This window comes from Dermacentor silvarum, chromosome 10 (genome assembly GCF_013339745.2).
Source record: "Dermacentor silvarum isolate Dsil-2018 chromosome 10, BIME_Dsil_1.4, whole genome shotgun sequence".
NCBI lineage: Eukaryota > Metazoa > Arthropoda > Arachnida > Ixodida > Ixodidae > Dermacentor > Dermacentor silvarum.
Genome location: NC_051163.1, coordinates 17,151,206 through 17,177,976, shown reverse-complemented (window position 1 = coordinate 17,177,976; position 26,771 = coordinate 17,151,206). Strand labels below are relative to the sequence as shown.

General features: G+C 46.0%; 1 protein-coding gene across 2 annotated transcripts; it reads left to right on the top strand.

The window, feature by feature from the left end:
- On the top strand, window positions 1-26,571 carry LOC119431980 (trypsin alpha-3-like). 2 transcript variants are annotated; one of them, XM_049656827.1, is made up of 7 exons: window positions 1-103; window positions 5,623-5,695; window positions 6,364-6,437; window positions 11,379-11,476; window positions 15,199-15,458; window positions 22,187-22,326; window positions 26,298-26,571. In XM_049656827.1, exons 1-7 carry the CDS (start codon window positions 8-10, stop codon window positions 26,475-26,477), a joined length of 921 nt encoding a protein of 306 aa, XP_049512784.1. In that variant the 5' UTR covers window positions 1-7; the 3' UTR covers window positions 26,478-26,571. The 2 variants fall into 2 exon arrangements, with proteins under 2 accessions (XP_049512784.1, XP_049512785.1); XM_049656828.1 differs by lacking the exon at window positions 1-103 and adding an exon at window positions 4,997-5,128.
- Window positions 26,572-26,771: the final 200 nt, after the last annotated feature.

The window sequence follows — 26,771 nt, the reverse complement described above, 5'->3', positions numbered from 1 at the left end:
TGCAGTCATGTCTGCAGGCAGCCTCGTGGTTCGTGCTTTCTTCAAGAGCGGTTGCGGTGAGCGCGCACGATTAGGGGTCTTATTTTTACTTCTGCTTGCTCAGGTATGTATGTGCCAAGGGGTTCAAGTGCAACATGGTTGCTATTCCTTGGTAAGCAAATGAGAACCAGAAGCATGAAATATGCTTCTGAGTAGAATTGGAGAAGCGCGTTATTTAATTACTAGGGACTCCTTCAAACTTCCCATAGCAAACTTCAGTCGAACTGCCCTTGTTCCATGTAGCGATCTGTTTTGAAAGCTATGTGATTTGACGTTTCCCATTTCATTCCTGTCTTTTATACGTCCTGCTTATCTCATTTGTAAAATGAACTATTACTTCTTCTTCTTCTTCTGTTTACTTATACCGCTGTAACCTAACGCAGCTTAACCACCCCGTTATTCACTCCCGCATTTCCAGAGCGCGTGATAATTGAGATTTAAGGAATACACACATGCAAAAAGCGTAGATTTGTCGATGTATCATCGCATATTCTTTTCTATTATGCAAGCACCATACAAACTTTTGATGAAAAAATATTTGTCTTAAGCATTCTACCGCCCTTATTTCTAAGTGACAGAAATAATTTTTTGCGAGATCAAAATTACTAATATCATCGTTTGTTTCTTCGTTCTTACCATGATCGCGTACGACCACTTTATGTACGCGAGTTTAAACTGCGCAGGAGGAGCATACATAACCCCTGCGTTCACAAATTATGATGGAACGTCGAGATACGTGTCAAAGTTACATTCTTTTATTCCAAAGCGTAGCATACTTCATTGTAACAAACTCAAGGTGGTAGGATTATGTGTTATGCGTATTCTAGTGAGTCCACATTGCGGAGTAACTAACTATCGACTTATTTTACAGTCAGATATGCTTCGTTTCTTCATAAAAAATTATGTCGCCGACAAAATGGGCTCGCACAAGTTCATTATTGGCTACAGGCACTACTGAGAAAGTAAAAACTTTTCATTCACAATTGCTGATAGAACAAAGCATGTCGATCAACCTGTAAAGGTTCAGTTTATTGTAGGCTTAATCTCCGTTTCTGTTTTAATGCTAAAGCATTTCATGCCCCATTACGCGAAAATCCGGCGACGGCGGCATCGCTACCGAGCTATCGTACCATAAATGGCCGACGGCGCAACCCAACAGCACGTCACAAATGCTCGGACTGACGTCAAATGTCTCAGGGAGGTTCCGGTAAACAAATTAAATCAATTGTCTTGAAAATAAATTTTGGTAAATTTCGGTCTGGGTGGGACAAGCGGCTTGCACGAACATTTAAAAATGAAAATAATAGCGAGTTTATTAACGTTTTACTGAACGTTCCCTAGAATGGTCCAACTTCGTACCTATAGGCTACAGAGACCGGGAGCCCCCAACTTCGAGCAGCTGTCCCTAGCTCGGCGGCCACTTCACAGACCAGTGGGGCGGCATCTCTGTCAAAATACAGGTGGAACGCTTGGTATGCATGCCTCTTCTGATTAAACCGCTGGCTCATTCGCATTCATATTTCGTAATGGGCACGTTCTAATACCGCAGTCGAGTGTACTACTTGCCTGTAGGCTACCGCTTACTGCAGCGCCTACATGTAGAATTTGCTGTAACAGAACAGTGGCGCCGTCTGACACTGTGAAGGTGAAACCATGAGCTATATGGTGGGCTATATAGGTGGCCATGGGTGGAACCACGGAGGAAGAAAAAAAAAAAAAAAGCTAGGAGGGAGTGTCATGTGATTCGGCTAGCATCGACAAGTCAACATCCTCCGACGCCCCCCCTCCCACTCTCCGGGGTGCCTCTTGGGTAGGATTCGGCCGAAATGGTTGCCGGACCATTCGAGATTGTTTGGTACGTGGTAACTTTTAGAGGTGCCTGCCGTCACAGGCATGGAGGCACGTAGGAAGTAACGGGTGGTTTTATACTACCGCGTGTGTCGTTGTTCGCTTCAAATGAGTTGCCTTGAAACGTGGACAAAGGCGGGGGCGCCCGATCCATGACGACAGAATTTTCAAAGCGTCACTTGCGCTTACCACCGCGGTTCGTCAGCGCTCTCCCCTCGGAACCCGTCCATAACGCCCGAGCGTGATCTATTTTCCCAAATAAGCTGGCTGTGCAGCTTAAACTGATGTGCGTATTTTCTTGCCAATTTTTGTCCCGCTGTCTTGCGCTAGGAAGAGGGAAGACGTCTTGCGGGACACTCTTTTGTCACACTTTCACTTACTAAAAGGTTCTGTTGTGCGTCTTTGGTTGTCAGAGAAATAAATAGCATTAGCCTGCACTCTAAACGCGGAAGTCGTCGCCTTTCCTTCTGATTTACGTGCACTATTTCATCAGATTGTATGGTGCGACGTCAATACGCTGTTGAGATGTGCCTGTTGAGCTCTCGCCGGTCTGCTTAGAGGCCGAGGACATTGAGCAGAACGACAGCGTCGACTGGGACCGTCTGCATTAACAATGGGCCAGCACGGCCTTAAATATGTTCGTGGTCGCCGGTTCGCCAGTCCATCCTTGGACACAAGAAGGGACGAATTTTTTTTTCGAAGGGTAAGCAGTCACTGTGGGCCTTGGACGCTCGCTTAATCGCCTGCACATGTTTGCGAGTGCGAAAGACGCCATTGTTTCCCATAAGACGTCCCCAAACACGACGAATCGTCGTCGGAAGGGTGGCTTGGTTGCCTCAACGTTTGCAGGGCGAAATGTTTCTTCGTTTCTCTGAAACCACCCCGACACGCGACCAGTCGTGCTTGAGGTGGTCCTCGAATTGTTGGGCACAATTCCGGTTACCCGACGCCTTTGTTCACCACAGCCTTGGCGCCTGTCTGCTGCTTAAGCGGCAAGTCACGTCTGCGTAACTTGTGGTGGTTCGGTGCGTTACCTGACTGAAACAACACAGACTCGACTGCGTCACCCACTTGAACTTTCACTAACCTCGGCGTGCGCGTTTGTCATGCCTACCATGTGCGCCTATTCCGAAACTACAGTCAGTACACTGTACCGAAACCCCCGCAGCAGATGCAACCAAAGCGAGCCGACTAGAATCAACCGCTTGCCTTTGACGTGACTAGGGCCTACTTCGCTTCTATATTTTTTTATGACTAGGCTTCAAGTTTGCCACGTGACGCTCCCACCTGATGTATTCCTTCCTCCATGGGTAGAACAAGGCATGCGCCACGTTTTGCCGCTGTAACGACAGACGGCACTGTGGTTCCGTTCCGGCTATTTCTACATTTTCTACTTGGCAAAGAAGTAGGCGGCGTTTATTCCGATTTATTCTGAACAATACAAGCAATAGTACATCCAAATGTGGCATTAAAATGCATGCACCACGAATTGCTTTCTTTGTTTGAAATTATACGGCGAACGAGCAGTTTAGCAGAAAGAGTGATGTATACCAGGCACACATTTAAGCAAAATAGTTTGTGATCTCCGCTATGCCCGCTTCATTTCGCAGCAAAAGACCCAGGAAGGAATCGGGGAATAATCGTTTTATTTAGAGCAGTATGTGATGTATAACAACGCGAACACAATTTTCTTACACGAACATTACACACGTAAATGTAAAGTGTGCGGCTCTTAAGAAAACATTCTATGTTTCCGACATCCAACACATATGCAATACACTATGCGTGTATACTTATGTGCACCGTGCTTACGTGAAAATGACAGTTTAAGCAAGACGAGTTTCCGAGACTGAGCGGCAGTGCATCAACGCTCAGCACATCACAATGTGCGGTAGTCAACAATCAGCACATTGTTGTTGCTCGTACAGGCAGGGTGCTTAGGACGCTCGTTGCATGGTAAACATGAATGCTACGTTAACATGTGACGAGCTTTAACCCATTGAACTCCGTCACACGCAATCCACAAAGCCGACACAGTCGCTTTGAAGCAATCGGCTGCTTTAGGCAGAAGTAGGCCTCTCGCTGCTACCGAAACGCTGGGCCGTTCCGTCGGTGCCTTCCAACTCGAAGCACTCTTGACATCGCGGTCAGAGCAGTGCGAAAAACGTATGAACATACCACTGCAATTTTCGTACTCACAGGTCACAACACAACGCCACGACTTCCACGTAACGAGGCTGGAAACGCGCACACAGAGATGTCGCTACTAGATCGCGTCCACTAGGTTTTTATTCGGCGACGCGACGACCGTGCTGCATCGAAAAGCTCCTTCGCTCCTGGAAATCTTATCTGGAAGAGAATATGGCGTACGAAATCATTCCGGCGTCCGTGGTCATCGAAAGAAAAGCTTCCAGTTGGCGTGAGTGCGGCGAACGGACACCGTGGCACAGAACAGATTAAGGCCAGCCGTTCCCCAGTGCCCCTAACCTCGGCAAGCACCCTACTGTTTGACTAGTCGAAACATGTCGCACAGACGCATAAAATCGTAAAGTACAAAGTTTCTTTAATCTAACAATTAGAACACACCATGAGTCGCGATACCTGTTGCTAAAAAGAGTAACCAAAATCTTGCTGAAATATTTTTGTGGCGAAATATGCATTCCTTCTCAATTCCCACGTGGCAATATGACCGGTTCGTTCTGAGACGTTTGTCGTCCATGCAATATCTTACATTAAGAGGCGACATTTTCAAGTGAAATTTCCCGACCAGTTTAAGACTGTTTACTAGGTGCAAAGCAACGGTTATCTAGGGAGCGTTTAATAACGCGTTATTAAAATCGTTATTAGTTTTGTTATTAAACGTTGGTGCAAGCCAACCCCTAGTCTTCTGGGGTGCACGCTTCCATGGCGCCACCACGGCTTCACGGTTCTAGTTGACTAAAGGTGTGCCCAGTGCGCGCGTCATCGCACACGCCACGTCGAAAGGTGGGGCCTAGTGCGTGCGTCATTGGGCACGTGACGGCGTAGCCAATGGGGAGGAGGTGACGCCGCTGAGCCGCTGGGCGGTCCTTCGAGTTATGATCTCCTCGCGGACCAGCGAGCACGTTGAGACGCTTGGCGGGTTTTGATTTGGTCTTACCGAGGTGCAGGTAAAACCCAGGCGAGAGCTTGCGTGGACCAGGAATGCGCGGAAAAAAAAACATTTCACCAAAGGGACTATAATGCTTTCGCATGCCCACACGTAAGCAGTACTAAGTGTCTCTGCCAATTTTTTTTCCCTTGCTGCCATTGGACAGAACTGGCAAAAGTGAGTCCGAAAGTGCATGCACCGCAACTGAAGCTGATATTTTGTCGCCCGGAATTTCGCGAAGGCTAGCGCAGGTTAGCGCATAGTAGATGTTGTGATTGTATACTGATGCTTCATTACTGTACCTATTCTTTTATCATGGATACTTTTATTGCAATGACATTCTAATCATTGTCGCCATCGTGTAAACTGCAGACGTAACACGACTGCGCTGTCGTTCATCTGCAAGCTGCGCTTGGCCGCAATCTTTCGTTTTTCGAACGACCCGAGCAGCACTCGGATACTAATGCACTGGGCAGCGGTTGGAAGGAATATTTTTGCATTTAAAACAGATCTTTGGCGGAAGCCCTCAAGTTTTTCTCAAGAGATGATCAACTAGAAAAAGTAAGTCTGTAGTGTAAAAACTAATGTTCCCTGCATTTTTTCAGTGCTTGTTCCTGCCCAAACAAGCGAACGCACTTCAAGGTCTTGCTCCTGGAGAAGTAGGACTGAACCACAAATGTACGTGCCGACCTGTACCAAAGCCAACTAAATGCGGTTTAATCTTGCATTCGATACTGTTAAAGAATAATTACAGAAAAAAACCTCTAGGAGTGCAAAATTCGTTGACGCAACTGTGGATTGTAAAGTTAACACTGACACACAGCTATGTTTCGTAACTGTAGCCAGTAAGTAAATAACGTCATGCTGGGGGTGTCGTGACGTTGCAAAGGCACAGAGGTTATCAGGAATCGAGCTCGGCACACTTTCAAGCTTCGGAGCACAAGGTGCACAATATGATCGAGGCCACCCGTGGGGTCTAGTGACGTATCGTGTCACTGGAGACATTGCTCTGAACTTTTGGCAAGAGCTGTGCGTTATGGGATGCTCTTTCTTCACTTTGCAAGAGCGTGCATAGCAACACACCATGCCGAATAAATGTCACAGCTGTGTATAACTGAAGAAAGGACAAGTGTGCATAAAAAGAAAACACATTCGCAGCGATACCGATCGAATATTAGGGTTACATTCGGCATATGAAAATTCAATTGAGCGTGAGTTGTTTAAACTTTGGAAATTGTTTCGAGTGCTGCAGAAATGTCAATCCTTATCTTTCTGCGCTTTCTAAGCGTTACTCCTCATGCCCAACCTCACCACGTGTGCACAAAACATTTTTTTTTTTTTTGCAGCATGCGGCATCGCATCTGTAGATTACCGAATTGTAAACGGGCTTGTAGCTGACATCGAAAGGTTCCCATGGCTGGTAAGACCAAGTTCTCATTTCGTCACTGATATTTCCTTCTTTCAAAACGAGATACGTAGCTGCAGGAAAGTGAAATCAGGGAAACTGCGAGGCTGCTCGTAGGAGGCACCGTAGACTATTTTTGACTACTTACATGCTTAAACTGTTAGGCAGAACATTTATATCGAGTGGCAGTAAACTTCTACTCAAATAATAATCGTCGCCTAACACGGGCGCCAGTTATTTCTTTACCTCGGGGTGCTTTCAGGTCACGAACGAAATGCGCGGTTTTTCTCGAAAGAGAGCGTTCTTTACAAGAAAGCAGTGAACACAGAGTGTTCAAGGAAGGAAACACAGTCTCAGACAGTCAGACTTGACCGAGCTCACGTGAATTCGTTCCCGTCGGACCGAGGTCGCAGTAGTAGCCTACGTTGGAGCATGAAAGCAGAGAGCGCCAGGAGGGAATCCGGTTTTTCATTGCTGGCTACGCCCGTCTCAGTTTACATGTACCTTCCAAGCAGCGGGCTGAGGCGGCAGGCACGCCTTGTGCAGTCGTGTTGTCTCAGCCCGAATCAATGCTCACTCAGCACAGCCGATTAGTGTTTCGTTACGCGACACTGGCAACTAAAATTGATTAGCTAAACGTGACTACGATAGACTAAGTACACATCGACCTGGCCCGATCCGCAGTTGTGAGGTTCCTGTCATTACAGTGAAGAAACAATTGCCCACGTGCTCTGCCGGGAGAAATAATCGAGCACATACAACTCTTAATTGAGTACATTAACTTCACAATTAGGCAAGCAACACGAGCGAAGTGCAAAATTCGGTGCCTATACAGGCAGAATTTCTTTTCTTACTTCGAATACTTCTTTTACAAAAATTCCACAAAGGTCGCTCCAATCACATCACTACGGGTCAATTGTGTGCCCAGCTGGACATCATTTGCAATATAGAAACCAAAACACTCAATTCACTAATTAAACTAAGTACATTAACTAACTTCTTAGTTAGAAACATTACGACACATGTTTATGTTGCAAAGCTGAAGGAAATCGTCATAAAAGTTTAGTTCCGTGTTTGAACATTTCAAAACGTCCATGTAAGCCAAAAAAAGACTTGCCTTGAATGATTTGTTGAATTTACCGTGATTACGCACGCAGCACTGTGAAGCACGGCTCGTGGTGCAAGCCTCCTTTGACCCGCCGCGGTGGCTTAGCGGCTGCGGTGTCGCGCTGCTAAGCACGACGTCGCGGGATCAAATCCCGGCCGCGTCGGCAGCATTTCGATGGGGGCGAAATGCAAAAACGCCCGTGTCCCGTGCATTGTGGCCACGTTAAAGATCCCCTGGTGGGCAAAACTAATCCGGAGTCCCATCACTACGGCGTGCCTCATAATCAAATCGTGGTTTTGGCACGTAAAACCACGATTTATCAACAAGATTTATCCGAATTCTATGGCTGGTTTCCGACGTGACCGTTCTTCCATCGACAATGTACAGTTGATCTCGTTTCGTATGTTCAGCACGAAAGGTTCCATAAGCGTTTATCTGCAGCTTTATTCTTATATGTGAAAGGCGCATACGATAACGTACTACATGAGGCCATTCTCGATGCTCTTGCGGCGGTTGGCCTAGGTGGTCGAGTCTTTTTGTGGATTGCAAGTTACCTGTCTGCAAGATCATTCTTTGTGTTAACTGACGATGGCCTGACTACGCGGCGCTATACCAGCAGAGGCGTTCCTCAAGGCGGTGCTCTCAGCCCGACGCTATTCAACCTCGCTCTTCTTGGACTTGCTGAATACTTACCAACTACCATCAAGATTTCAATATACGCAGACGACATCTGTGTCTGGACTTCGGCAGTCACACGTCCTCAGATACGTGCGCGGCTTCAAAGAGCAGCAACTTTGACAGTGAGGTACTGTGTAAACAAGGTCTCAGCATATCACCAGAAAAATGCGCACTAGTGGCATTTACTCGCAAACCAATGACGCCTTAATGTCATCTCAATCAATGGGCGGACCATTTCCTATGTCAGAACCCACAGGTTTCTTGGCGTAATCATTGACCGAGACCTCCGTTGGAGCCCGCACGTGGCCTACATGAAACGGCGCCTGACAGCAATTTCCCAGTTGTTTAAATACTTGACAGGGAAGACGTGGGGGATGTCAGTAGACGCAATGCTGAAACTCTACAGAGCTCTCTTTCTCGGTTTTTTAAAGATATAGTCTACCTGTACTGAACAACACTTGCAAGACAAATATTCGTGCTCTGCAGGCAGAACAAGCTCAAGCACTCAGAGTTTGCCTTGGTTTGCCCAGATGCACGTCAACAGAGGCAACTATTGCGATTGCTCGGGACCATCCTATGCAAACTCACATTACGGTGGAAGCCCTGAGAACGCACATCAGACATTTTGCACGTTCCCCCTATCCCCACTTTGCAACACTACCTTCAGACAGGCGCCAAGCATCGTTCTCTAAAACTATCATCAAGTACAACGACAAACTTCCTTCGGGCTTCACCGCTGCATCTAAACCATCGATACCCCCTTGGTGTCTTATTAGCCACACAGTACATCTCAGTGTACCAGGAATCCAGAAAAAAATCTGAGCTGTCTTCACCTGTGCTGAAACAACTGTCTCTGCTTCTTCTACACGAGAGGTATGCGGACAGTGTACATATTTATACTGATGGTTCCACAAACCTCCAGTGTTCGTCCGGTGCTGTGGTTGTCCCAGCAAGAGCTATTACCATCAGCTTCAGGACTGACCACCCAACGACATCGACATCTGCGGAACTAGCTGCTCTTCGCGCTGCACTTTGTTTCGTCAATCGGGAAACACCTCGACAATGGTCAATCTTCAGTGACTCAAAGGCAGCCCTACAATCTGTGCTATCAGCTCTGCGTCGCGGGCCATACGAACAGCTCGTATTCGATATTAGATGCCTACTATATACATCACATGAGAAAGGACACCACATGACATTTCAATGGCTTCCAAGTCACTGCGGCGTCATAGGGAACGAAGACGCCGATAATGCCGCTCGGGCAGCTCTTGACGACATACAGGAAGAGGCCATACCACTCTCACGGTCCGACGCAGCCAACAGACTTCGAGTGCTTACACCGGAGATCACGTTCTCTCTATGGTGCACACCAAGCAGCCAGACCAACCGGAGCAATCGTCAATACCACCTGCACTCTTTGATGCATCTCTGTATGCCAACTGGACTCCGCCGAAGAGAGGCCACTATGCTTTATCGCTTATGGCTAGGGGTGGCATTCACGAAATCTTATTCATTTCTCATTGGAATGGCCGACAACTCTTTTTGCAATGCCCGTCTTTGCGAGGAGACGCTAGAACACATTCTATGCGACTGTCCTGAATATAATGTTCCGAGACAGTCCCTGGCGTCCGTTCTAGCGCACCTTGACAATAGACCAATGTCAATTGAAACGATTCTCACGTGTCGTCGACAGAAGACATCGCAGCTGAAGGCGACGAAGGGACTACTTAGGTTTTTAAAAGAAACGGGCTTGGACAAGCGGCTGTGACAGTGATGTCACGTACCACGCAAGAGTGACGGACTGTGACTGACGATGCGTGCGCTGTGCTATGTGCTCTCTCTCTCGTCCCCATCTACCCCCTCATCCCGCTCCCATGTGTAGGGTAGCAAACCGGTTGTGCTGAACTGGTTAACCTCCCTGCCTTTCCTTCTCCACTCTTTCCTTCTTTCCTTCCTAGTGCATGGGACACGGGCGTTTTTGCATTTCGCCCCCATCGAAAAGCGGCCCCCGCGGTCGAGATTTGATTCCGCGTCCTCGTGCTTAGCACCGCGCAACAAAGTAGCCGCTAAGCCACCTCGGTGGGTGGTTTTGTAATGTTCGAACACGGAACTAGACTTTTATGACGATTTCCTTCAACTTTCCTCTATAAACATGTGCTGTGAAGTTTGTAACCTAAGAATTAAGTTAATGCAATTACTTTCATAAGCGAATCGATTGCTTTGGTTTCTCTTGAAAAGGATTTCCGCCTGGGCCCATTGTTAATTGGCAGTGGCGTGATTGGACTAACTATTGCGGGCTTTTTTTCCAAATGTTTGCAGTAAAAAAAAAAGAAAAAGAAAAAAAGCATTCTAATTGTTGGCGCTGCTGCGGCGATCACCATCCCTTCACCGGGACGATATTCTTTCCTCTTTCTTTCTTTTCGTTTTTTTTTTATTTTTTTGCATGGGATGCGCATATTTATTGGGTGGGTGACAGCTTTTTCCACTCGTGCTTGTGCGGTGGTTCGAGATCGGTGTCTTCAATTTCTCACCAACTCTCAAGCACAAATTTATTTATCCTCACCTGTACAATTTACAATAATTACAAGGCTATTGTATCATAAGTTATCAACGTTGTGGGACCGAGAGAAGTCTAGACTAAATGCATTAGACCTCATTTACTTGGTGACCATCTGACGCATGCGTGGACGCCGCAGTTATAGCTGTTTAACATACATTTCGTTCGTCTCACTTGTCAATCGATCAGCAGGCTCAACATCGGCATTACGGGAAGCCTTTGTTTTTTCGGCCCATTCACTTACAGATTCTTGGAGTGTTTAAGCTCTTCAAACTATCTATCAACTCGTTAAATTTCTTATGCATACCTCTCATAGCCAAGATATCTCCGTTGTCTCTATTTACAGCTTTGCGTGTTTTCCAGACTTAATCATTTAAATGTGCATTCAGAGTTCGCAGAACCTCTCCCACGATTTTGTGTCCCACACTCTCTCCCACACTTTTCAGCTGTTCAATTTTCACAGCTATCGCTGTTGAGACACATTGGCCTCGCAGAAGTTTTTGTTGCCACTTCGCAATGAAAAAAATTATCGCGACACACCTTGTTCTTTGTCATTCGGCATGACTGGCTGCTTACTGTATTTGCAATGGCTGCACCTTTCCCGGTGACGCAGGTGTTCCTGCAAGTCCGCTACCGGACCATACTTACTCGATGTGCCGGATCAATTTTGACTGCAAGGCACATCCTGACGGCCGGCCACTGCACGATTTGGTGAGAGCTGCCAGCACATACGCCTAAAGGAGCAGCGTTTCCTTCGCTACAGGAACATCATTACTTGTAGGCGGCCAGTATGCTGTTGAGGTTTTCAGTCATCTAGTCGTGTGCAAGGTGGAAAGCTTAAAGGCAGAGCTACAGAAGAGCACTAGAAAGTATAAACCACACTGTAGCATCAGTCGACGTACGAAAAATGTGAAGTTTGTTCTAATGCCTATGGAGTGTTTATCTACTCGGCACTCACCTTCAGCGGCGACGACGACGATGATGATGATTATGATGATTGTGGCTTGGCCCTTTGTCAATCTCACAAAGTTGGTGACAGCACTGCCGCCTCTTGACTGAAGTTTCGTTGCGCTACAATCACTGATTTATGAGCAAAAAGTTTTGCAAATTGATTTCGGCGTGTACTCTAAGGTACCTGTGGAAAGGTGTCCTTTCCAAGTAACTCCTCGTTATAGGGATCTCCAAGAAGCGCTTTTGGGGCAGAGTGCTTTCATTAGTCAATGCGAAGCACTGTGCCGATGCACTGTGCCAGACGCGATGTAAAATGCAGCTATGCTAAACAGGAACGACTGAAATCAGACGAGATAGGTTTCACGATGATTCAAAGGATAGTTGTTCTACCGTGCAAAGGCAGATCAGTATGTCACAGAATACATTGTTAAGAGAGAAAGTTTGTTAATGATGACTTAACATTCGCAGCGCATGCAAATAGTGGAAAAGCCATCGATCACATTTTATGCTGAAAGTTAGGTTACATAGATAAGGCCTCGAAGCAAGATAACTAAGGTGGGGAATCATCCCACCGGCGCCAGCGTGGGCGAGCGGCGATTTAGCGTCACGCATGTGGCGAGGAGGAAACTGGTTTGCAGCACCGCGGGGTAGATAGCACGATTGCCGACGTCTTGGGATGTAAATATAATAGATGAAATGTGAATGATTCTATGGTGAAAAAAAAGTAAATACTGCTGGAGTATTGGTGGCCTTATGCTACATACAATGAAATCTCATTACTTTTGGGGGCAACAATTTTAAGAATTGATGGCCCAATAAGACGAACCACGGATTAAAATGGCCGATAATAAACGTACATAAGGGGTAAAAATTTAACAAAAATCTGTTTTTACATTTCCCAGTGTTTGGAAGTATATATACAAGGAGACAGAAGAAAACATGAGTAATGAATAATGTACTAGAAGGTGTTTCTAAATTCGAAGCTAGTACGTCTTCAGGGACTTTGCGTTGCGATTGTGGCGGAATACCAGGACGGAAACAGAAGCATCAGTGCAGTGCTCATAGGCGGAGACTACAGGGGTACTCGAGGGCCCGAGCCGCTCCTCGCGTCGACTACGTTTTGGCCCGTTCATACTACGCCGAATGTGTGTCGAGCGCCGAGCGCGCCTGGTCAGGGATCTCTCCCAATTAAGCCCCCTCCTAGCGAGGGGAACGGCTGGTTAGGACTTTAGAATTGTTTCAACAAGAAAATTGATTTATTTTTCCCGACGTTTCGGAGCCAAGTCGGTTCCTTCTCCAGGTGGGTTGGAGGGGGTGGGAGGGGGGGGGGGGGGGGGTGCGACGACAGAGATGGCAGTATGCAACTTTCAAACGTCCTTCATGATAGGAAAATGGTTGGTTGAGCCAGTTGGTCCCTGTTAATGGTTGGAAATTCAGCGGCAAAACACGCAGCACAAAACGAATACGACGGCAGGACGAGGCTGGATGATAGCGGTGGGGGTGTTGAGCTTCAACGGGGAAGCTTGACTTTCCTTGCGTCCGTGTCTAATGAAGTGAAGCGAAAGTGGTAGGCTTGGGGAAGGGTCCGAGATGGTTTACAGTTCGTTCCTGGCCAGCTTTTCCTCACTTTTTCGCGCTGTCCGGTAAACCATGAATGTACACAGAGTGGAGGTTTCCTTCAGAACGGTTCAAGTCATTCTTGGTGTTTTGAATGTACCATGACCCCAATATGTTGGTTAGTCTCTGTCGTTACAATTTAGGTTCCTTGGAACGCAATTTTGTGATCCGCATCTTCTGAATGTTCAGCAAGGGGCCCGTCTGCACCGTCAAGAGAAGGTTCCGAGATCGTTTTTGTGTTGTGTGATTCTTTCGTTTAGGATTTTCGCTTCGCCTAGGTACGCTGCCTGACAGCCAGAACAGCTAGCTGGTTTTGTAGACGACGACCCCTTGAGCCCAAGAACCATGCACCGAAAGAGAGCTCAAGTGGTCGTCTACAATACCAACTGTTCCGACTGTAAGACAGCGCGCATTGGCGAAGCAAAAGAAAAAAAAACTTAGACGAAAGATTTCACGCCGACAGGTCACGCCGGCTGTCACATTCGCGCAGCGGGGTGACACAGCCTCCTTATGACCTCCGCATGCCTGCTACATTCCACTGCAACTTTGTGAAGTCAGAACGCATCACCGAGCAATCCTGTAGGGCCGCCATAGTGGAAACGTTGTGCGTGATGGCCAAACGGCAACTGCTAAGTTACGGTTGACCACAGACTTCGACGACGAGACCAAGAACGACGAGTTATGCGGCTATACCGAATAACCGTTGAAAATTTTTGTTTGTTGAATGTTTGTTTTGTTTTTTGTTCAAATTGTGTGTACTTGTTCATTTTCCCTTTATTATGTCGATAAGAATAAATTGTGTTTAATTCATTGGGCCATGCTTGCGCGATGTTAATTCTTAGAGTGATTATCTGCACGAAGGCGACCTGCAGTGAAGTTTCGTTTGCTCTTGCATTTTCGGTTTGCGACCTGCATGGGCCAAGCAACGAACCAAAAAAAAAAAAAAAAAGCAGCGTCTCCGCAAAATATAGGAGAGGGGTGAGAGAGTGGGCAGTGTGGAGAGGTTTGCGTCCGTGTGCATGTATTATATGAGGAAGAAGGGGAAAATAGAGGGAGAGGGGTGATATAGGAGTGGGTTGGTGGGGCTCCAACCTCCCCCGTCCTCGAGAAAATGGAAACTTTCCGTCTATGGCAGTGCTGACACTTGGTGGCGCTGTGCACAATGAAACCGCGTAAGCCGTTTAGTTACTGCGTGATTATATGTCGTTATTTTATGACGCAATGGCTCTCGCAATGATGCAAGCTTTCTGATATCGTGCCTTTCCAAGCCAAGAACTGCCACACGACAGAACATTCACTTCATACAGCACAGGTGCTACCAAATGTCACCGCTGCTGTTCATGCTGGCACCTACAAGTTCCATTAAAACTGGTAGCATATATAAATCTCCCTAGTATCGACAATTAACTAGGCAGCCCTCGTCAGTCAAATTACATCCATTTTACGCAATTCCCCAGAAATCCGCATATAGCTTTGAGGCAGCAGACATTTGTCTTAAGATTAGTTACTCCGATTTATAGCACTTAATGAAACATATTGGAATCTTATTGGAACAAATGGCACCAAAGAAGTTGTGACATCAGACTAGACCACAGGACAGGTGACCCTGTTGTCGCTTGTCAGGCACCTGACCTGTTGTCTAGTCTTATTTGTCATTTTCTTTTGTGACATTTCTTTGAAATTGTACCTGTACCACCTGGGCCAACAAGTCCTACTCAAGCATCTTGAAAACTCATTTGATGTGATTATTGGTACGATTACTTGTACGTCGGATCGTACGCGCAATGGTGCCACCTGGCTTCCCTAGCGAGATGCGTGAGCGTGGCGCTTGCGGTCGGTGTAATTCCTCGTCGCTTGACATGCAGGACCAACAACCAGAAGGCCACGAGTATCGTGATGCTGTACGGCGCGTCAAAGTTCTCCACGGGCACCAAGGTAGTGGTGAAGCATTTTTACCGACACGAGGAGTTCGACTTCCAGACGTTCAAGAACGACCTGGCTATTCTCCTGCTGGATACACCGATCAAGCTAGGTCCCAAGGCGCGCACCATCTGCCTGCCCCAGTCACCCCTGAACCTCGTCGGGGAGACCGTGGTCGTCGCCGGGTGGGGAGTCACCAGCGAGAGTGAGCGAGATTGCCTGTTTCATCATTAAATAATTGTCAATCAATCAATTAGTCAATTCTGTTAGCGTCTCCAGGATCAACCTCCTGCTCTTGGTACTGGCGCACGTGAGAATAGCTATAATATACATACACAACCGGTCAATAATAATAACAATTGTCATAAAAAATCACGTCTATTTGTCAACGACAGGACGAAAGCGTTGCCCAGCAATCCCTAATAGGACATCATTAGAGGCGCCGCAGAATACCAAGCAAGAGTCTATGCTGGTGGCCATCTGGGCGACCATGGGCGTACGTCCACGTGCGCCCCGTAGTTTCGCGGCGCTCGAGTGCTCAGACGGTTCCAGGTGCAGGCTGATAAGAGAAAAATTCGAAACGATATGCATCAAAAAGATGGCGGTAGACGCGCAAGCGCCCCGTCACTGACTCTCACCACAAATGAGTGTTCCTATCTGCAAGATAACCTGCATATCGGCTTGTTCAGATCGCTTGGGTTAAAGGAAAAAAAACAATAATTAACTCTGCTTCATTGCGTCCGAGTTCTTGGATGTTCTGCGCATCCTATTAATGCTGTTTCAGCGAAGCGAAAATTCAGTTAAGGTCAAGCGTCATGTATTATGTGCTTCTCTTTCTGATCAAACGTGTCTTCAACACCAGTTTATATAAGGCACAATTCTTGGAATTCTAGCAGGGGATGCCCGAAATGCGGGAAGTAGGCTTTGCCAGACTACTGATGACCCTACACAAGATAGATGCCGTTCACGGCAACATTACCGAAGATATTTCGTCAAATATATATAACTGCTTTCCGCCGTCGGCCAGGCTAGCAGCTCCAGGCTTGCGTCACAACCACCGCTTTCTGCCAGTAGCGATGTGGCCTATTCGCGGGATTCCTCAACAGCTGCTCAAACTATGGACGCTGCAGAGTACGAAGCAAGTGTTTTAGCCGACCAGCGCAAGCCACGTCCAAAACCACGAAGTGTGTGATTGTGCATAGGAAGGGAGAGTCTCGAAGCTAGAGAATCAGTTTTCTGTGCTCCAAATGCGCATACACCAACTGGAAAGCGACCTGGAAGGTAGGACCGACGAGGGGAAATCTGCGAAAGCAAATTCAAGGAGAGTTCCTGAGCTCGAGATGCAGCTCTCTCTGTTCAAAGCGCGCATACAACTGGAAAACGACTTGGAAACTAGAACCAAAGAGGGGAAGTCAGCAAAAAATATATGCTATATAAAGCTCAAAGAGAGTATGCAATAGTCAATATGGAAAACAAAAAGCTTTGAGTGGCATAAAAACAGGCAATTTTCTGTCGAATGCTTCAAGGACAGTCCAGAGGGGATTAGTTTCTACACTGGACTTCCAAACTTTGAATCATTCATGAGCTTCTTTCGTTTGATAAACCCCCGTGAGAGTGCGGGAAATATAAATGTCTGGTCCAGGAGCTATTCAAGTAGGCCAAATAATGCAGGAAGGCCACACATGCCACCAGCTAAGGACCAGGTTTTTTTTATTTTTTTTTCTTGTCAGGTTGCACCTGGGACTGTTCGAAAGGGACCTTGCATACAGGTTCAGGGTGTCCGTTGCTACAGTGTCCACAATATGTACCACATGGATCAGCTTTAATTATTTGCAGAGTGGTCAGAGGGACCTTTGGCTGAGCAGAGAGAAGGTTGACAAGGCTATGCCAGCCATTTTTAAAGAGCGATACCCAACAGCAAGGGTCATTATCGACTCGACGGAAGTGAGATGCGAAGTACCAAGCTCTCTGGTCCTTCAGTCGGCGACATACTCTACCTACAAGTCAACTAATACAATGAAGGGTTTGGTTTCATTTCACCTGATTGAATGATCATGTTCTTATCAAAAGTATATACAGGGTCAGTGTCAGACAAAGAGCTCGTTGAAAAAAAAAAGCGTTTTTTTTTAACTCGAGTTTCAGCCTGGCGACTCGGTAATGGCTGACAAGGCGTTAAGATACATGACCTGCTCAGCGCAAAAGGAGTTACTTTGAACATTCCCCCTTTCCTTCGGAGACAGCACCTGATAGAAATTAGAGAAACAGAGGAAATTGCAAGTTTGAGAATACATGTCCAGCGATGCAGTCAAGGTATTAAGGCATTTCATATTTTCAAGAGGCCCATCCCACTGTCTGTCGCAGCAATCATCAATGAAATTTGGGCATTGTGTGCATTATTAAGCAATTTTCAAAGTCCGTTAATAGCAACCTATGATCTGCAGCAGCAACAATCTTGATACAGCGATGTTCAAGGTGTCAGTTTAGTAATGCACAGCGTTCGCCATGACTGCCAAGCTAGCATGGCCAAAACCATAAGCACGTGGCTTCAATACTCTAGTTGCAAGAAAATGATACAACGCTATTGTCAACAGTTTCACCATTTTATTAATAAATAGATAAACTGTCATTGACTTTGCGATCTCCCGAGTTCAAGATTCATCATCTGTACTGCACGACATTTTTGCAAAGTACGGCAGAAGTGTAGAAAAATAAAAGCTGTTTAACCTATTCTTGCATTTCTGTCATTGTTTCATTCAATCTAATTCTTTCAATGACTAGAAACTGTGAAGCATACACGACAGTCAGCCCAAGTAAGCCCTGAAAGGGCCATCTGCCCGAAAACCTGGTAGTAGCAATAGTGAGTGCGGTTTAGCCTGCATGTGCCGTAGCCGTCTTTCACAAGGCATGGACCTTCAGTGCTTGGTACTTTCAGATCTTCATTGGATACGGGCACTTGATTTCGACGATGTCATGAGGATATCTGTTCCTCTGGGTACCACACCACACGATCAATGAGGTGCACCCGAGCTATGGGCAGGCTGGATCCACAATAAGGCCGTAGTGTAAGGTCTGAATGTTGTGCCGGAAAGTTCGGAGGGTTGATTCATAATTTTGAACCGCAATGGCTTCGCTTGAAACTCCGTACCTGAAACAGAAATACCATCTTGTAGGTTTCGTCTTTTACTTGCATTCTGTGACACAAACCACGTTTCGCAGTACACACGGTGTGTATACATGTGTTAAATATAGTATGCAATGCTACTCCCATTTCCAAGGTATCTGGAACACTGTGTGACAACAGATGTATATGTGTAATCTGTTGATAACATTGTATCTCTCCATTCATTAGTGCAGATCACTTGTAGCCACAATGATTTACTGGAAGCAAGAGTAACCAAAGCAGATGTAAAGAACATAGCGCATAGGAAGTAGTCTGGCCTGTACACTTTGTCTTCTTGTGTTATAGTTTTCACTTCGTTATGAGCCAACTTGACCAAGAAATGTTTTTGAACCCGCACTTACTTGATGGCCCTTACTGTAGACGGATCTCGGTCTGTCGTAAGGTTCTGCAGGCCTTTAACTGTCCAGTTCTCTCGTGTAGCAGCAACACCAAAATTGGAAGCAGTAAAGCGGTTTTTGCGAGTAACTGTCCATGTCACACTTTGGTTCTGCTGGCGAGAAATCGGTTCAAGCTGGCGAGCTTCGTCAACAGACAGCAAGAGAACCTGCATTTAAGGGTGCAGCACACGTTGGAGTTAACCGACAGAAAGCGGATATAATCAGAGTCAACTTATAGCTTTGTACACTCATATCACTGTTCGGTTGCTAAACAGAACAAAAGGTGTTATGAAAATGTATAAGTACGTTATTTGGGCCAAGTAATGTATATAGCGTGTGGCGAGAGCACATGATGCAAAACACACTGCCGCTACTTGGAAGTCGTGCACAATGTTCTCGCATTTTCTGACTTCATTCCATGCTACATACCATCATCCTACATGTATACTATGCATAGGCTCTGCTGACAAGAGGTCTGTTCAAGCCGGTGAGCTTCATCGACAGCACACAAAAGCCTGCATATAAGGATGCAGCACATGTTAGAGTTAACACACAGAAAGCAGACACAACCACAGTCAACATACTTTTGTAGATATTACTGTACGGTTGCTAAACAGAGCAAAATGCGTTATAAACGTGTGAAAGTGGGTTATTTAACACAAGTTATGCAGCCCGTAGCAAGAGTACGCTACGTGCTACGTAGGTGGAAAACATATAGAAGTGAACGTTGTGCACAAAGTTATCGTGTTTTCTGTGCTTTATTCCGTGCTAAATGCCAGCATACTACATGCGTACATGTGCTTACCTCGATTACAGCCTGCTGGGTTGGTGTCAGGCCCACGCATGACACTAGAGTGTTAACGGGTATTGAAAAAAATGCTGGCTGCATGGGTGTCAACTCCGTAGTCACCACAACCTGAATTTCTGGGCATAAATTGGTGGTAAAGTCATGTGGCACAAGTCGGTTTCTGACTTTACAAGAGGCTGCCTTCGCATGTTTCACCGAACAAACTGTCTGCTTTTTTTAGCGTTGCAGTCTGCCAGAGTTACAGAAGTGAACTCGCAATATTTGCAGCAATCTATATTGCGAACTACCTTGCAGCTTTCTGAACGTCTTCTACGCTCCTCGACCTTCTCCCGGTTTCATGAAGTCGCGATTGGAGCGGGTGAGAAAGACCGTCTGGCCATGCAGCTCTCCAGTCAATATCGTCGACGCTAGAAGCCGGTATTCAGTGCCCCCGGGGCCTCCTCAAGATTTGTGGCAGTTCCGTACATGACAGTTCCGGCGGGGCTCTGCATACCCATTATCAACAAGCAGCACAAGTACTTTCAACAGTCCCATGACATGGTGACATGCGCCAATTTTCTCTAGCAGCGCATTCGCATTCACACTCTTTCACAAAACCATCGTGCGTCATCAGGGCGGACACGACATACGGTGTTGAAGTCTTCTTTTGGCTCCGGAAACACATCGCGCGTACGCGAACGAGCGTGGAATCACTGCATGGAAGTAAGAACGACGAGTTGCCTTCCGCTGTCGCCAGCATAAGAGCAAACAGGTATTACAGCTGTCATATCGAGCTACACGTTATGCGTCCGCACGGCAAAATATCACTTCGCACACGCGTATGAATCAGCCTGTGTGCCTTTTTGAACGGTCGTTGTATCGTTTAACAGCAATAACGCCAGTAAGCAAGCGAAAAGAAAAGGATAGCGAGGGACTTACTGCGTTGTGAACAAACGTGTTTCTATCGTCGAGCATTGGTCGTAGCTTTCTGCGACGAACTTATGGCTGCATAGTGCATTGCGATTTCCGGCGCTTCTCGACGCTTGATACGCCTCTAGTTTGCCTATATCAAGGCTTTTCGGTATGGAAGCGTGGCTCTTGGACCAAGAGATGCTGTTCCTGCGCGCCAACCAAGCGACCAGCGAACACACCATCCCGCACGCACAGACCAACTAATGGCGGGCAGCCCATAGAGTAATATAGTAACAGCGCGGGAGAGCCTCCTGGGTTGCTGTTGCCAGTCTAAATTAGGAAAAGGGTCAGCACTACGCCTGCTCTTACTACCCACAGTTTACGGCTGGCTGATCACATTGATAACACGGGCGGATCGTCGCTCTGACAAGCGCGAAAGGCGCGATAAAGAAAATCATCGGAAAATGCATTGCTATAAAATCGCGGCCCTGCTGGACTTGCGCAGATTGGCCCAAGCCTGCGGTGCGCCTGCAAATATGCTCGCCTCGTCGCACCACCGAATCCGCCGCCTCCCTCAAGTTCGTTAAGCCTCCACTCGCACCCATACCTGCTCTTAGGAATGTAAGGGGAGAGGGGCACAACGAGCACAGCAGCCTCTCCCCCCTGCCCCCGAAATTTGATGTACCAGGATACCGCCTGCCCAGCGTCCCCTCCCACGAAAAACAAGTCACAGGCCTGGGCGGCACACGCAGCACAGTCACAGCGTAAGCTGGAGGAGCGGCTGCATAGCAGCTCCATTTACGGCAGCATGCACTAGAGGGCCTTTGCGGCGAGGTCTCTTTGCTTCGTCAGCAGTGGTTCGTATCTTGCCAGCATAACTTTGATACCAGTTTTGTTCTGCAGAGACCATTTGCAACAAATGTTTGACTAAATTTGTCGGGGCAAAGCTCAAAGGTGGGATAGAAGATTTCTATGCAAAAAAGAAAACGATGTACTGTTCAAAATCATGGCCGGAGAGGGCGACAGTTCGCGATTGCTAGTCGGGATTTAGAAGAAGGGCAGCAAGTTTATCTGGGTGAAGTACCACCAGGAAACCCGGCTCACTAAAAAATCTCTAAAAATCGGGTGCATGGAGTGCATTTGACACCCAGTTTGAGAACCGCAGCTTACCGATATTTTGCAAAGGTATAATAAATGTTGCCAGTGCAATGTACTGAGACGACGTAATTTAAAGAGAAACAAAAAAAATCGAGAGAAAGAAAGGAAGTAAAAAGGATAAGTCTTGAAACGAAGCTCAGCGCCAGCACAAAGCGCGGTGGGAAATTTTCAGGCGTCAGCCACCGACAGAAATATCAAACAGTGCCCGAGCACGTATGCAGGAAAAGAGGCGGATATCTCATGTGACATACAAAACTTTACAGAAGCTCAATAAAGCGATGACAACTGCATTTGTAGTGCAGTCAACCACAGCTCCGCACTTCACCCATACCTGGGATCAGTAGGAAGCGACGTTGGTTAGTTTACGGCCACACAACTGAATTTCGGTGTAAAGTATGTGGGATAGAAAACATGAATGTACCACAGCGATGTGATGAAACATGCCCTCAAATTTAACAGGCAAATGCACCATGAAACATAGTTTTTGTTTTGCTTTACGCCTCCCGTAATGTTCGCAGATGGCACCGGTTCACCTGTGCTGCGGTACACAACCCAGGTGGTCTGGAGCTTGGAGAAATGCATACACGGCCTGGGAGGAATCGCCTTCTTCAAACCGCACCAGATATGCGCCTACAAGAAAGGCTCGGACGCCTGTCAGGTACGCCGAACTACGACCTCGATCGTCTCATTCTTTTCTTCATTATTTCCTTCGCTTCATCGTGTAGTCACCCTGTTAAGGACATTGTGAAACATGGCTTTACTGCCCAATTTTAGACGGGACACGGCGAGATGCACAGGAAAAACGCGATACAAACGCGAGGTCAAAACTAGATACACAGAATCGACGTTTGTTCTGTGTATCTCGTTGTGTCCCGTCAAAATTTGCGCTGTAGAACCATATTTCACAATACTCCTAACCAACCACCCACCTTTGTATCATGACTGTTAAGGACAGTCTGGGTTATATCTGCAAGCGGACATATGTAATGTCCAGTCATACTGCATATTCTGTACGAAATCAATACATCCTGTATATTTTTGTTATATATTTTATTACGAAGAGATAAGTACATTAAGTTCATACATAGAGGCAGAAATAGGCGCACAGCGTCTAAAAGCACAATGAAAACAGTATAGGGCAATCGCTAATGTAAACACCTCCACCACTCAAGAGGTAATGCCATTCAAAATTAGAAACCTAAAGGGAGGCATGCAATAGCACTACCAAGGATGCCGATCCGGTCGGAAGTTAATTTGATCATAATAGTCATTCAACTGCAGAAGGATTTGACTGAAGTCCGATGTTGAAGAAACAATTTGTTCGATATTCCGGTCGCCTGGCATACCAGTTTTTCATATTCCCTTCCGTCTCGAATTATGAATGAGCGTTCTTAAGGCACCGCAATTTATTTTTTTTTTTCTGGAAACGGTGAACAACACGTCGAACTTCTAGTCAGACGTGGTCGTTTACATCATGAAATATATTTGTTTTGAATTGAATTCTTTATTTACGAAACGAAAAACAGAATGCAAATGCCTTCTTATATATGGTGCACAATAATTTTGCATTACTTTCCGTACTAAATTCAAATTCTTTTTTTATTCCATCCATTTTTTTATACAATACATAAGCATCACTGCCTGGATCCTTAGCCAAAGGCAAGTATAGATCCATGCAATAATAGCACAGAACTTTTTGAGGACAGATGTTTACATACTGAACACTACCGAACTAATACAAATATACAAATGACCCACAAATTTGAGAGAACGAAGTAATAGCATATTAATACTAACTACACAAGTACACAAGAGCGAATCATAATGAGCAGCAAGAAAATTATGTCAAGAGCAGCATCCATTATACTAAAAAGCACATCTCTCTGAAGTGACTATTCATAGGTTTCAACAATAAACACAATAGCGACCACGAAATGGATGTCAATACGAAGCAGTTTCCAAACATTAGGCATTGTACTTCAGGTAATTATTTGCGCCAGGAAAAAAAAAAGTCTAACGAATTAGATGGGTTCGACGTCCCTAACACAGCACAATGAATCCTATTGCAAATTTTCACTCCTGCGTACTGAGGGCGACGCTGGCCATAGTCATTAAGATATGGGGACAAGGTATTGTCCCTGTGATGCTGAGCGACTATTACTTGCGGCTCTATGAAATGTCTGCGAAGGAAAATGAGAGGCGCCAGACCGTATTCTTAGTACAAGTAGTGCAACGCGGAAATCTCGAAACGGCAATGCGGCAATATTTGGTTGCTCAGAAACAAAGCGCGAGAGGGCGCATTCGGGGCTGTGAAATTCATTATTCTCAATGCTCGCTTAGAACTGCAGTCGTGAGATAGGTTCAATGTGTGTTTGGGAGTGAACCCCCAAGACTCTATGCAATAAGTTAATTGTGACTAGAAAAAGTCGAAGTACAATGTTTTCAGCGTGTGCATTTCAAAATGCCGCCTAGCTTTAGCAAGAATAAAACATGCATAAGAAAGTTTCTTGCACAATTGCTCAATGTGCGGTTTCCAGTTCAACGCTGCATCTAATGTTACACTCAGGTATTGGATTGTACTGACTTATTCTATGTCATTATCTCCTACTGATATTCCAGAAGATATATTCAAGCATATTTTATGGGGGCAGGCAAAGACACCATATTTGGTCTTGGCAATATTCAAAGAAAGTTAAATTAGAATAACGTTTATTGACTGTGGCGTTATATTTAGCTGGCATAGGGTATATGTCTACATCGCGCGTTATGTTATTTTTTGCTTGTCAAAATTGGTGGGAACATTCAAATGTGAGTTGCATCACCATATGAAGAGGACCTTAACCGAGAAAGTGTGAGAGTGGGGTTGAAGATTAACATGCAGAAGACAAATATAATGTTCAATAGCCTGGCAAAAGAACAAGAATTCAGGATTGCCAGTCAGCCTCTAGAGTCTGTAAAGGGGTACGTTTATCTAGATCAATTACTCACAGGGGACCCTGATCATGAGAAGAAAATTTACCGAAGAATAAAATTGGGTTGGAGTGCATACGGCAGGCATTAGCAAATCCTGACTGAGAGCTTACCAATTGCATTCTACCGGTGCTAACATATGTGGCAGAAACTTGGAGGTTAACAAAGAACCTTTAGGTTAACAAAGATGTTAAGGACCGCACAAAGAGCGATGGAACGAAACATTTAAGGACTAACGTTAATAGACAGAAAGAAAGCGGTGTATATCAGAGCGCAAACGGGGATAGCCGATATTCCAATTGACACTAAGAGAAAAAATGAAGCTGGGCCGGCCATGTAATGCGTAGGATGGATACTTGGTGGACCATTAGAGTTACAGAATGGATACCAAGAGAAGGGAAACGCAGTCGAGGACGGCAGAAAACTAGGTGGGGTGATGAAGTTAGGAAATTTGCAGGTGCAAGTCGGAATCAGCTAGCGCAAGACAGGGGTAATTGGAGATCGCAGGGAGAGGCCTTCGTCCTTCAGTGGACGTAAATATAGGCTGATGATGATGACGATGAAGACGCCGTGGTTGTAAGGGATAAGCTGTACAACCCTATAAGTAAAAACATGTGAAAAGGTACTATATTATCCCTACTTGTTGCCTTGACATATCGTATGGTATGAAAATTCCGTTCAAGGTCTCTTTCTTTTTCTCTGGAAAACAAAATTGAGTGACGTCCTTACACTTAATTAAACAGTGTTTAATGTTATCCGGCACATCACAGGGATAATAATTAAAAGACACAAAAACGCTTTTCCCAATGAGTCAGAGTTTAGCAGGTAAGGCTTTAGTGCGCATTTTATCCTATGCTGATATCAAACCAGCTTGTGTGGATTATCTCGTGCGCGCTGTGCGCAAGCACACTGTCTTTTTCATCCTATTATTGCTTCCTTATTTAATTTTAGTGGGAAAGCACTACTAGCCTACCAACCTGGATTTCACCTCTGTCTCTGTAAAGCCTCCTGTTGTGTCTGCGTCAAAACGTGGCTCGTAATGCCTCTTGATACGCACGTTTCTTCACATGCATTTCGCGTGTACAGCCTCTTTTTTTTTTTTTCACACGTACGCCCGCGTGTGTATGTTTTTGTGCAAGTCTGCAATCCTCCTCCTCCTGTGTCCACCTAGTAAACCTTTATGCATTATGCGACCCAGTGTACATGAGTGCGCGTATCATGTGTGCTATAAAACAACAGTTTGTAAAGATGGGCTACATTCTATTCTTAAGAAGCCGAAGACCGAACTTGACAAGTTTTGAAACGTTAATTGTGCCAGAATAGCCCCAATACGACAAAATGCTTTGCAATTCATAACATCACACTGACGCACACGCGCTGGGGTTCGGGCGTAACAGTGAAGAAAAATTATAGTTTGGAATATACGTTATCTCTTCTAGGCGAAGAAACTCTTATCTCGAAATTAACGAAAATCAAGTTTTGAAGGAATAATTTATCAGTCCAATCTGACTTCGTTTTTTTTTTCTGTTTAGTCTCCACTTAAAAACAAAACGCAAGGCCTCGGCTAGTTTGTCCATACTTGCAGGTTCTTACGAGAAGCCTCGCTACCTTCCTGCGGTGCTGTGAAATCGACTATAGAATTTCTGCACGGCGTTGCAGGGCGACTCGGGTGCCCCGCTGATGCTCAAGCGTGGCAACACCTATGAGCTTGTGGGCCTAGTGTCTTTCGGAGACGGTTGCAACCTCGAGGGTGTGCCGGGAGTCTACACAAACATCGAGCCGTACATCCCCTGGATACGGCACGCCCTCCAGGCAACGGACCAATACGACCACACATGAGCGAATAAACAAAACTTTATTTTACGTCACACTAAGTTTGTGACGCAATACAGACGAAAAAAAAATGGCTCAGCGCGTGTTGCTTGCCCAATAAAGGAAGCAGCTTGAATGTGTTTCTCCTTATCGACCAGAGGGTAAGGTCTGTCCAAGCACGAAACGCATGTGGTCATGACAGGAGGTGAAAAGAAAGGGACATGGGCGGGATGTCAACCAGAGTCTGGTATTGTCATGATAAGTAGCATGCCGCCGCTGCTACAAACCCGGTCGTTACGGGGTTAGTCGGTGAATCCATCG